The sequence below is a fragment of the Poecilia latipinna genome, unplaced genomic scaffold (genome assembly GCF_001443285.1).
Source record: "Poecilia latipinna isolate Pla-1442-1.1 unplaced genomic scaffold, P_latipinna-1.0 Scaffold1689, whole genome shotgun sequence".
Lineage (NCBI taxonomy): Eukaryota > Metazoa > Chordata > Actinopteri > Cyprinodontiformes > Poeciliidae > Poecilia > Poecilia latipinna.
In genome coordinates this window covers 1-13,144 of record NW_015114305.1, presented here as the reverse complement: position 1 = coordinate 13,144, position 13,144 = coordinate 1, and the positions used below count along the sequence as shown (strand labels likewise).

At 38.3% G+C, this 13,144-nt stretch overlaps 2 protein-coding genes across 3 annotated transcripts in view; one reads left to right on the top strand and one right to left on the bottom strand.

Moving 5' to 3' along the window:
* Positions 1-9,311, bottom strand: part of cmss1 (cms1 ribosomal small subunit homolog) — a 36,840-nt gene extending 27,529 nt beyond the window's left edge. For both annotated transcript variants that reach the window (XM_015060138.1, XM_015060139.1), the window contains exon 1: positions 9,168-9,311. In XM_015060138.1, the coding sequence (XP_014915624.1) occupies positions 9,168-9,207 (40 nt within the window). In that variant the 5' untranslated portion in view covers positions 9,208-9,311. The remainder of the gene's footprint in view (positions 1-9,167) is intronic.
* On the top strand, positions 934-8,550 carry LOC106964548 (filamin A-interacting protein 1-like). The gene is made up of 2 exons (XM_015060135.1): positions 934-1,101; positions 3,576-8,550. The coding sequence occupies exon 2, from the start codon at positions 3,837-3,839 to the stop codon at positions 6,030-6,032; it is 2,196 nt and encodes a 731-aa protein (XP_014915621.1). The 5' UTR covers positions 934-1,101; positions 3,576-3,836; the 3' UTR covers positions 6,033-8,550.
* Positions 9,312-13,144: the final 3,833 nt, after the last annotated feature.

Here is a 13,144-nt window from a genome sequence, read left to right as displayed (position 1 = left end):
GCAACATAACCCTGGGACAAACACGGGCCTCTGAGTGCTTGACAAACAAAAAGAAAATATAGTTCCCAGAGATAGCTCACACAACTATGTGTCTTCAAAAGGAAAAATGATCAGCCCTATGATGAAGTGTTTCTCCAACTGAACTTTCTGGACTCTCCTCAAACGAGCAAGATTATTACATGTCAATTATAATTTTTTGGATTCTTGTCGGGACAGAGAGGACTTTGAGGTTGTGGGAGTAATGAGAGCATAATCACTCCCTCTTTGCTCCACGGAGAACCCAAATGTGCCTTATGCCACAAAGAAAATTTTTCATCCAACAAACTGCAACAACAAAGGCAAGGGGAAAAAATATCAGAAGTTGGGATTTACAAACGGAGAAAGTTCAAGACTTAAAAGCAACGGCAAACATGGGATAAAGAATATGACAAACACTGAGCTGAAGAAAAGTTTGAGAAAGAGAAGACAGAACAAACATATGGATGTAATTGAGAGTCGATGAAGTGCTGATGTCATCTTCCAGTCAGGTTATCAGGCCCTAGGCAAAGCTGCTCAACTCAGAAAACATGCCTCTCTTCTCCAAACATATGAGAGTTCGGCACAAAGACACAACATGATACAATCCACATGCTTCTACACGAGCGACAGTAGGGGTTGACGCTTAAGGCAGCATTCTTTAGGTGTTTGCCATCTCTAATCTGTAAACAGAAGGCGTTATCCTCTCAAATGCTAACTGTGCTTAAAGATTTTCATTGCATGTGCATACACACAACCCATTCTGTCCTTCCCATTAGTCTCTTTGGCATGACTGTACAATGACCTCATCTGGATTGGGCTGAAGTCCAGAGAAAACACACATGCTCACACACACACACACACCCACACCCACACCCACACGCACACACAGAGCTCTAGAGCTTGTGCAGTCCCATATAAGGACATGCTGATGATGTAATGGGCGCCACAGACTTACTGCGAGTGAGAGTCAGTTTGCAGAGAACTTCTCATAATGTTTGGTTTTCCGGATGGAATGTCCACATCACCGGGAAAACAGCCTTTTCCAGGGATTTTAAAGACGGAAAGAACGACTTCTTTGTGCAGGTATGAAACTAGACGCATTAATGCAACAAAAAACATGCAAACTTTCATTGGACTCAGATGTTCCTTAAAAAACTGCTATATGTGTAAGATAGTTTAAGATGGACTGCTGCTGACAAGTAAATAACTGCAAAGATTTGATAAGGACTCTTTTACAAAGCCACGCTAATCAAAGCGTCTAAAAGAATATGAATTTTCCGGTTGAAGTTAAGCTGTCACTGAGCTATATCTTAACACTTTAGGGGATCTAAATGTTCTGCTTGAGCATTTTTGCAGCCAACTAACATGCCAAATTAAACCTCAGAGAAACTTTAGTGAAGGTTCAGGTATGCAGCTAGCTAATAAAAACATTTGTGCCGTCCTTTCTGACCAGCCCTGCATTTCATTTAGGAGACACATTCTACCCTTGGCTAAAACGTCTCATATTTTCAGAACACATGGCTAACTGAGATTTCTCCAACCTATAAGCAATAGCAGAGTTTTGTATTCTTTTTTTTTTTTTTTTACAAAAACAAAGAAAAAAGTAGAACTAAATACCAGCACTTTGTGGAGCTTTAGAATGCAACACCGGCAGCAAATGGAGAAACACAATGAGTTTTATATATGGGTAAAAGAGCAAAGGAACACTCGGTGTTAGCAATTGTTCTGTGTGCATTTATTTTTTCAAACTTTCTGGTTCTATTCCAAGTTCAATTCTGGTATGCATCCAGGGAAATGTTGAGGACTGACATCTATTGATGAGAAGTAGCCAGTTTGTAATTACTTCAAGAACAACGGGGAATTCCTGCCTCTCCAAGCTGCAAGTTTGGTAACGTTCGAGGTGCACAGAGGGAGGGCAACTGGCTGCAGTGCTGCGGGTACTTGAGAGGAGAACTTCTTAATTAACTAACACTCCCTACTAAGGGACCATCTGCCATGCAAGTCAAAAGATCCTACAGATTACATGCTCACTAGAGAGAAATACCCCAAAATAAAGAGACATGTTGAGGTAACAACATGTTGCATGTATTATAGAAAAAAACATCATGGATGTTGTTGAGCATTTGTACAGTTTTTATACAACAAATTGTCACAGAATGATGGAATACATCAGGCCAAAAAGGTAGCTATGACCAAACTAGTAAAGGCTAAGAGTTATGTGATGAAAACATGAACAAATTAGCCTCACATAGGTATTAGATTTTCTCCGTTATGATAGCGAATATGCCACAGCTGGCACAAAGCACTGTAAAGCAAATGGATAATAACATCTAGCTGCTGACAAAACAATTACTATTAAGATTTAATCGATATTTCTGAATTTTATTCACCGACTTAAGCAAAATGAAAAATAAACTTCTAAATTCTGTAGTAGTTTTAAAGACTTATTCCACAGAATAGAGCTTCTTTCATAACAAAGTTAATACCAGCTGGTAGTTGGGCTGTCTGTGTTAGTAGCCACCCTCCAGTCAGGTGTTGGTCATCTGTAACTGTACAACAGTGTTACTTCAATAAGAATAACGGATAGTTTTCATTTAGTTTCCACACCGTGTCTTTTTGATGTTTTCCACATTTGGACATATTTCCAAACAGATACATTTGTCTTTCTTGTAGCTTACACAACAGAAAAGAGTAGTAGTCTGTTGTCAGGCAGCTGACTAGCAATGCCCAGCAACAGCGAGGAGAGCAAAAGTGCTGGAATGCCGTTTTAAAACTGTAGTTGGAAAGATCAACATGTCTGTTTTATCCACCACACATGTTCCAGTGATGAACTGTATTAGCTCTTTGTGGCCCACCAAAGCGAGCTCTGGCCCTTAAGAAACTGGAGCCCAGACATAAAACCTGCTTTTGTCAGGGACTTTACGGACAACAGTCAATCAAAACTGTGTGAGTACCATGTTTAAAAATTCAGTTTCTGGTTTACTTTTCAATCTAATAAAAAAAAAAAAAACGGAACTAAAAAGTAAAAACACCACTTCAGCCATAATTGTGTTAGATTTGCATTAGAATGACAAAAGCTGTCTCTAAACTGTCTCTGTGCTCACAGCTGATTATTTCATAATATTTTAATATAACCAAGTAGCATTAATAAATATTGTTCTAAAAACTGTTTAACTCCCATTTTCCAGCTGCTGTAATAAATATTAATATAGTTCAACTGCCGTCATGCACCACAACCTTTCACAACACTACAAAAAGCAAGATATTTATACTGTCTTTTATGTTCAATTCTATGTATTGGATTAAATGTAATGCATAAATGCCACAGATCACATCATTATAACTCAATAGGTAATTTTTAAGCTTCAATTTTTGAAAAGAAAGCAGTTAGATCATGCTTTGCATTTTTGTTAAAAGTATTTGTAGTGATACCATGATACAGTGGGATTTTCACCGAAGGTTTTTACAGGAAGGTCATTTCATATTGCTATATTTCTCACCTTGATACTGATAACTGCTCTAAAGCCTGTCTGAAATGTATATTTTTACCTCTACAGACTCAAGCTCTCATTGAAAAGACAAAAGATACTGCAAAATTGAGAGAAAAATGAACAAGCAATCTCAACTGTAAAAGAGGAGTTAACCAAGCTGAAGGATTTTACCACAACATTTAATTGAGGTGGAAGAACAGAAGCGTACAATCAAGGATTTGACTGTCCCCATCATTCATACTGAGAAGGGGCTCCATCCACTGATCCACCCAGTGTAAAGGAACAGCTCACATTTCTGCAACTGCAGAGCTGCTTAACCAAGTTTCCATGACGGCCCCGAGCCTGTTAACAGAGGTGGAGGTGCTGAGGAAGAGGGTGGTGGAAATGGAAGGGAAGGACGAGGAGCTGATACGGATGGCAGACCAGTGTCGAGACCTTGACCGCAGACTAACAAACGAGGCCAGGCACTGTCGTGGCTTAAAGTTTGAGGTGGATAAGCTCAACGGCAGAATCTGTGAAATGGAGAGGATGGAGGAAGCTTTGGGCAAAAGCAAACAGGACTGTAGTATTCTGAAGAGCAACTTGGAGAAAGAGAGAGAGTACAGCAAGATGATGTCTGGAGAGCTTGATGCACTGAGAATTAGGGTGAGAGAGCTGGAGGCTGTTGAGGGTCGGCTAGAAACAAGTGAAATGATTGTTAGACAAGACCTGGGCAAGCTCCGAGCGCTGACTGCGGCTCTGGTGGAGGACAGAAAGAGTATGGCAGAGAAGCTCCGACAGGCAGAGGAAAAAGTGAGTAAGAAAGAGAGCAAGAAAAATGAGCAAGGTAATTTGGCAATGATGACAGAGAGGCTGAGAGAGGAAAGGCAGCTGGCACTAAGATCTAAGGCAGATTTAGAAGAGAAGATTAAGGACATTATGAAGGAAAAGGATGAGCTCAGAGACAGACTGAAAACAGAGGAGGAGAGGAACAGGGAGCTACAGAGTAAAATAACCACAATGAAGAAAAAGTTAAACCTCTTTGAGAACAGGAAGGAAAAAGCAGAGAAGTACACAAGCAACACCAGCCATTTGTGCCAATCCGAGGACAACAAAGTTAAAGAGCTGACTAAAGAGCTTGATGAGCTGCAGAAGAGACTCCAAAACAAGGAGGTATTGGAGGCAGAACTGCTGAAAGTGGAAGAAGACTTAGAGGCCCTAGAAAGGAGGTTGAATGATGAAAGGAGACGGTCGCAAGCTTTAACAGAAGAGCTAGAGGAGGCAAAGAAGGAGCTTTCCAGCTACAAGCATGGAGAAAAAGAAGAGGTCAACAAGGAACACCTTCTTCTTTGCCATCTTCAAAAAGAGCAAGTCAAATCCAGACTCCTAACCAGAGAAATAGACGCCCTGAAGGAGAAACTCCAGCAGCTGATGGGGACGGAGGAGTCAATCTGCAAGGTTCAAATGGATCAGTCAACACTGCAGAAAAAACTGAGCCAGCAGGAAGCCAAGAACAAAGAGCTGGCCCAGCAGATGGAGAAATTGACCAGTGAGCTCAACGGTTATAGACAAATCAAGAACTGGACGCCTGGAACCAATAACCATTTCTCAGATCTTCATCAGACCACCAAAGAAGTGCAAACTGATTCTGGGGAAAGCCTTATTTCAACTCGCAACATGCACATCGAGAGATTAAGTGAGGTAAACACCGACAAGCATCTAAACCCAAATACTGAAGTAACAAATAGAGAAAGCACTCTTGTCAGCAGCATCGACAACTTCAACACTGCAAATAACAGCATGAGCAGCCATCCAGAAGTGGATATGCAGCAAACAGTTAACGGAGAGGTAATGATGCTGACACACACACCAGGGCAGCCCTTACAAATTAAAGTTACACCACATCACATGATCAGCACAGCCACGCTTGAGATTACCAGCCCTTCTGGAGACACCAGCACTGCCACCATCCCAACGAGCGGGGCCTCTCCAAAGCAGAGAATTACCATCATTCAGAGCTCAAGTTCACCTGTGGCTAATCCTAAGAATCCATCTTCAAGTCCTGACCGAACCCTTTCCCCGGTCAATGGAACACCCATCTCTCGAGTGCTCAGTCCAAAATCATCCCGCTCTGCAACACCTGACAACAACTCACCCATTCAGATTGTCACGGTCAGGACATGTTCTCCTGAGCCAACAGAAACTGCAAACCCAGCCGTATTCTGCAAAACTCCTGAGCGATCCAACAGCTGGCAGCGTCAAATGTCCAACAGCAGCGATACAAGTCCCAGTATCATTACAACGGAGGATAGCAAGATCCACATCCATCTGGGGAGCCCATACATCCACCCTCTAAATGGTATGGGCCAAAGCATCCCGCCACCTGTTGGGCCGTACTACCTTCGGCATGAGCAAAGGACTCAAGTAGTTGCCAATGGATGTCACGTGAAAGGTGTTGGCAAGATCACAAGCAGCATCACCATCTCCCCTGCTAATGCTCATGCCTCACACTCAAACATCACCGTTAGTGGTCTTTATGATTAGGAGCAAAGATGTAATTTAATACCTAAATGAGTATTTGTTTATTCTCATATAACCATTATAGCCTCCCAGCGGTGCCTTTGTTAAACCCATTTACTGCTTCTTATAACCTTTAAAAATATCTTAATTGCTACTTGTACAACTGTCACTAACTAAATATGTAATGCATTTATTGCAATGTTTGCTTCATTAACCATTATTTTCTGGCAAATTAAACTTTTTTTTTTTCCATAGCATTCACTTTGTGAGTATTTTTAGAGATAGTGGGATGCTCTTTAGTTTAATACAGAACAGTTACTGGGATCAAGGGTACCAGGACTTTGAAAGGTTTCAGTTTTTGAAACAATTTTTAATTGTAATGTTCCAAAAGTAAAAAAAAAGCATTTAATTAAACATAAGGGAGCCCCAAAGTGACCACAATTTTCTCCAGTTTTTTAAAGAACAGAGTAAGCCCCTCCCTCACTTGTTGCTATGCAATGCTGATCAACTGGCTGAAAGAAGCAAAACTGTTTCTTTTTACAACACTTTTCCATTAACAGTACAAAAGGCTACCATATTGTGAGAATCTTATGTCTAATAAAGACAAAAATAAATTGAGAATACCATCTAGGAATTTATTTATTAATAAGACTTTTCTAGCAAGATAATTTTTCAGGAATAATGTTCAAAGTAGGAAAATTTTTGTTTTTGTATAAAAACACAACACATCTATGTGAATTTGCCATCTTGATAGCAACTAAAATTTAAGTTCCAAAACTGTGATGTTAAAAATAGAGAAAACATCAAAACAATTCAATAACATTTACTTTAATACAGAGTAGAAAATCATTTCTTCTATCAAAACATGAATACACAATGCTGAAATGGGCCCGAAATAGAGGATCTGATCTCAGCCTTCAGCTTGAAATAAGTTAAAAAAAAAAAAAAAAAAAAAAAAAAAAAATAATGAGTTCAAGCTAGATCTGTCAGTCTGGTATCTGTATTAATGTAATTTGATTCTTTCTACAACATTAAATCAGAAATAAAGCAACAAGTGGAAAATAACTGCATAGTCACATAAAAGGGTGTTAGTAAGTGGGTGATCAAAGTCCTGATTCATCAAAGGTGTACTAAAAACATTTATTTGATCTAGTTGCAAGGTAATGACTTTTGTAAAGGAATCCAGCAGCATTTCCGGAAATGATGGTAACAGATTTAGAAGAAGTTAACTAGCCTGGTGTGTTTAGTTGGCGAGGATGAATGAGGTATCTGGCTGTTCAGGGTATTGCCTGAAACTCTTTTGAAAATCTCTGTTATTATTAGTGTGAACATTTACCCACATGAAACAACATCATCAGTCACATGGGGTATTGCAAATCTTTGCTTCATTCATGAAACTTCAAGGTCAATTATATGCCTTTACGAACAGACTTCAGATCTCATTTTCTGCCTTGTCGGTCTGCTGTCACACTTACAGCATTTTGTTTCAAAGAGCACTGTCATATAAATATGGTTAAGAAAGGATGACAGTAAAGCTAATGGGTCACAGAAAGCATACATCTTTGATATCTTCCCTCATCCGTTTGATATCAAGGGCAGTGATGTATGTTTATACCAGATCCAGTGGGAAAGGCAGCTATTCCTTAGCTGAAATGAAGCTATATTAGTTCATTACATGAAAGTATGCTTTCAAATGAAAAGCTGAACAAAGATATGGCCATAATATTGCTAATGTCAGAAGCTACTATACCTGAATATTTTTGTTTTTAAGGACTGTGACAAATAAAACAGAAAATGTGCTACAAATTATGTCATAGAGGTGGGTAGGTAAGGAGGTAACAGTATTAAATACAACAAAAAATGTTAGAGTAAAGAGGTATTTCTTTGTGTTTTGCAAGCACAACATGCTGATGTCCAAATAAAAGTGCAAATTAAATGCTGAAAGGGAGGAAGTTCTATGCTTTATTTAATTTACTGACATGAAAGACATGGGATTGACGGTACGTTGACCTGTCAATCACTGATCAGAACCGATCAGGAGGAAACTGGTTGGATTTAATTTCTGACAATTGGTTTGTGCATCTTTACAAAGGGAAGAAACGGCAACAGTTTCTACAACATGCAAGTATCTGGAACCCTGCCGATATTATATGGAAATGTTACCATGAAGAAAAAAATTAAAGCTCAACAAAAATCTGACAGTAATATTGTTTACGTAGAAAGCTGCAGATATGTTTACTGGCATAAATCATGGAATTAAGTGAAAATAAAAGCACTGAAATATTTTATCAAATGTCAATCATAAAAAAATGGAAGCATGGCAAATATTTTGCTCTTCTCACTGGCTGTTTATGAGTACATACTGTTGTGTTTATATTGTTAAGAGCTGATAATCTTAAAGACATTACATTTATGATCATACCTTGACTGGAGTAACTTTTTCCTGTACTGCTATTTTTCAGCAAGTGTCTTGTTTTGGTAAGGATCATGTGTGACATTAATGTATCGTATTAAACCATCCTGAATAAAAACTCTTCTTTCATTCGCTTCTCTTCTGGACTCATGTTTCTTTATCTTCCTCACATCACAGCATCACTCAGCTGTCCAACACAATCAGTTCGGTGTGTTGGACAAAAACTACATGGCTGCCATCTATTGGTATGCAGCGAGCTTGTGAGCTATGCAAGAAGTAGCAGCAGGGAATTTCCTTTGTTGATATATGAAGTTTAACATGTGACGAGCAGAACCAGAGCACTAATATCTGTGTGGAAAAAACCCCAACTCATTCAAGAGAGCGGAGGACATGAGAACCAACATTAGGGAAGCTTCCGTAGTTTGTGTTAGCATTATCTGTTTTTCTAAGTCTGTGGGAAGACTTAGAAGAAACACGTGTTTCGCACAACCTCTACTTAAAACCAATTAAACTACCAGCGTTCCTGAATAATTTATCGCTGTAATTAGCAACATAAAGCACACCTGTGCTCAATGTTTTCCACGTGTCATCTAATTACTTTATGTGCTGTTGGTAAAGCTACATTTAGCACTATTAGCTAAGGCTAGCCACTGTAACAGATTTCACGTGACAGCATGAGCCAGCCGGGATATGCCGCCACTGCTTACACATCATACCGTACGAACGAAGCGAAAAGTTGATATTACCGTCATGGTTCCACCAGTCGTCACCTAAATCGTCTCCCATATTCTCGTGCTAGTGATGCTGCCAATCCGAATAGACCGCTAAGAACGCATGTCAGTGAGATGTTCACGGCACCTCGGTCAAAGCTGATGATGTGGCGTTTGAAAAAGAAAATCACATAGTAAAAACGCTGTTTAGTAAATTACGATATAGATTTAATGACATTGATAGTAATACCATTGAAAATGTAAAACAAATCACATTGACATTCGATAGAATAACTCTTAATGAAGCTAGCTTGGGGACAGTAAACGTTACATACGATTTTGCGTAAAACACCTTCTATGTAGTAAACAGTAATTTATGGTAGGCTCAAAAGTCTAACAGGAAAATACAACGAACATGCATTAACTGGTGTAAATCTAAAACAAATAGCAATGTAAAAAGTCGATATGAAGAGCAGACGTTACACACATTTAAGCCTTATATTTTGTTGTCAGTTTGTAAAGAACATAAATAACTTTATGTATTTTTGCTTTTGAGAAACAAATTTTTGATTGATAATAATAATAATAATAATAATAATAATAATAATAATAATAATAAATTGATTAATTCTGAACTTTTTTTAATTTTTGCAAATTTAAAATACAAATCTCACTTTTCTTGGAATTTTATGGAAAAAAAATTAGCGCACAATTAAAACAGAGGTAGAATGGCACTTTAAAACAATGCTCATTCATAGACTGCACGTGACAACAATGAGAATGAGAAAAAAATTAGAAAATAGGTTTACATCACAAGTGATACTGTCATTGCAAAATTTACCAATATTATTCCCATCCCTAATATCTTTTTACTATCATTGGGCCTTAGGGGTAGGTCATAAAGCAATATTATAAGCTTTTAACATTTTATGAAGCACTATTAAATCCATTATTCTGAAAGTAAAATATTATGGCATAAGGGCAAACCTACCGAGAGCTGCCTGTCTATTAATCAGAAAAGCATTTAGACTACTGTTGTAATTCTGCAAGCGCTGCAGAGATCCATGGTTAAGCTAGAAGAATGTCAACTGGACAATTATTAGTTCTGCATTCCACAAATCGTTCCATAATAGAAGAGTTACAGGATTCCTCTGTTCCTCTGTTGTTGAAAGACAACACTTTTGTATGTAACTCTGAACACATCATTCCCACTTTACAACACAATTATAGTAGTAACGCAGGATAATCTCAGAAGAAAAACCTGTTAGAAATTGCAACAGATTTATCAATAGGGGTGGAGGTTTACCTCACAAAGGGACACCAACATTAAACATAAAGGAAGTGCTACAATTGAGTGGTTTAGTGAGGCTCATACAACATCTGGACCAATTCAGATTCTGTTGTAAAACTTGGAAATTGATGTTCACATCCAGTCTTACTTTGAGAAGAAGAAGAATAAACAAAAAGCGGTAGTAATATTGGAGTGTGTACTTCAGTGTGTTGATAGGGTTTCACATGTTTTAGCCAAGAGCCATAGACAGGCAGACAGATAGTCAGGTGGATAGTTATCAGTTAAATCAGATGAGGACATTTAAATTACACAGGTTCTGTTGTCAAGTGGATAATGGTGACAAGGAGGTAGTTTTAGTACATCGCATCATCAACATTTTGAAATACCAACAAAAATAAAAATCCACTGGTCATTGCCAGGATGCAGAAGATGGGTCATCATTATGTGCTTTAGCAGAATAATCATTCAAAGCAAATGGCCAAATTACTATAAAAATGGTTCGCTAAACCAATATTCTCGCTTAACATAACTCCTTGCAAAGAAAATCTGTGGCAGGAGCCATAGAGAGAAAAATACTCTGAGCAATTTGACAAAAGTTTCTCTACATTTGCTCCAAATTTGTGAAAACTTAAAGGAGAGAAGCTCTCCATGTTATTCCTGAGGCCGTTCTGTAGAGAAACACAGCAGTAAATTTGCTCAATGTTAGCAGAATGTTTCTAATTTGAAGCAAATTTTGTTAAGGTTTCGGCTGGAAGCTCCTTTTTCTTCCAACGCAGAAGTATGGGAGAAGAAAGGAGAAGTATTTGTTTGGAAGACTGCCCTCCATTCTGCAGCTGTATAGCTAGGAGGAGGGACAGATCCCTCGGGTGTAATTGCACGTTTTTTTGTTTTTCTGTTGGAATAACGCGTTTCTGGTTGAAAGAGGGCATGAGATGTTTGATTAAAGCTTTATTGTAAAAAAAAAAAAAAAGGGAACAGACTGATTACTGTGGAAATTACAAAGGGCTCAAAATGCTTCTTCGGCTAGTGTTGCCATGAAGATGGGAGGGGAAAAAAAAACAAAGGAAGAGAGAAAGGAAGGATGTATTTTGCACAATGTGCTATGGTCTGCAAACTTTCAGGAAGGACAATGGACTCTAAATGGCAGCTTTGTTTGTAATTAAGAATCATTCCTGTAAAACTCTGGGCTCTGCCTCATTTGTCATTTTCTCTTCCCATTGTTTGGCCATGTATTCTGAGGACAAAAAAAGTGCTGCAATAAGCACAAGGTTTTAACACTCTTCAGAACAACTTTAAATGTGAAACTTTAAAAATATTTCTATCAAATGTGCACAAGAAGATAAAGTCCATATTAAAAGAGCTAACATGCTTAATATTCATAGTTACTTGGCAAATCCTTTCTTCGGTCATCCAGAACAGTGCCTATCCGCTAAACATCATAAAATCTTCCCTCCTTCTGCTCTTGAACCCAATAAACCCATGGTAATTTTTGGATTTAGAAGTTAATAACTGCTGCTGTTGTGCTCCTATGTAAAAACAATGTCTTCATTCCTTAATAAGCGATAAAGATAGTTCCTTGGAAAATAAGTGTTTATCCTTCAAATTGATTTTGAAAAGGTCTGAGACTGCCATAAGATTGGATGAATTCGAGGCTCAAGTGCAGCAAATGTGAGAAAAGTCCCACACGTAATGGTGCCGACAATGTGAATAAATAAACAAAAAGTGACTCCACCTCATTTTCTGTCACTAACTAGTAACATTGTCTTTATCTTATATATTCCAACACTACAGGAATATTTTCACACACTGGCCTCAATTTGCATAATATTATGTGTGCTACTGGTTTAAACTGATATGAGCTGCCATAGTTGCAAATAAACTGTTGAAATTAGGAATTTCCAATTTTCCAATCTGGAGTTTCTATTTTAGTGGCATTTCAATAAAAAAAAATACAGTTTGTAATGTCAAAACTTTGACTCCCAGTAGAAAATCAAACACCTCCTGAGACTTAAGGTTAACTACACTGCTAAAACATGCCGTTGTTGCTTCACAACAGTAAGGTTAAGAAATCTTAACCTAAAAAAAAAAAAAGAGAAGGAAACACTGATGTATTACATCTGTTAAGTCAGGGCGGGAGACACATGGGACAACAAATCTCCAATCCAATCACGGTGAATTACTTGTCTTTCACTCCCAAAATATAACTGAGATGAATCACAAAGCCTTTGCTAGCATTATCTATGTTAACTGAAGTTAGAATTATATTCTAGTGTTCACAAGCACTGCATTTCTTTTTAGATTTGACAAGAATTTGAAAGAAAGGGGGAAAAAAAATTGTGGTTCTCAAACATTTTCAAAGAGGGATTAGTATTCTTTCATCAATATGGAAAGGTTTGTTTTGAGATTAATTTATTATGGGTGTAAAATACATTTGAAGGTTTCTATCTTCATGTTTATTTTATGTTTGGAGACAGCGGCGTTGGAAGCGGGGGTGACGGGGTGGGGGGGAGGACATGTCCCCCCCAATATTGAAGCCAGGTGGATATGTCCCCCGGCCCCGACAAATTGTACCGCAAAATATTGGATTTTGACATTTTTTTTAACTAGCGTGCTTTTATTTTGAAGGCGCAGCATAGCGTTACGTCACTGTACTCCCCCTCCCCTCTCTGAACTGCTGAGTGTTTGAGCCATAGACATAATATAAGCATAGACGCCTCATGGA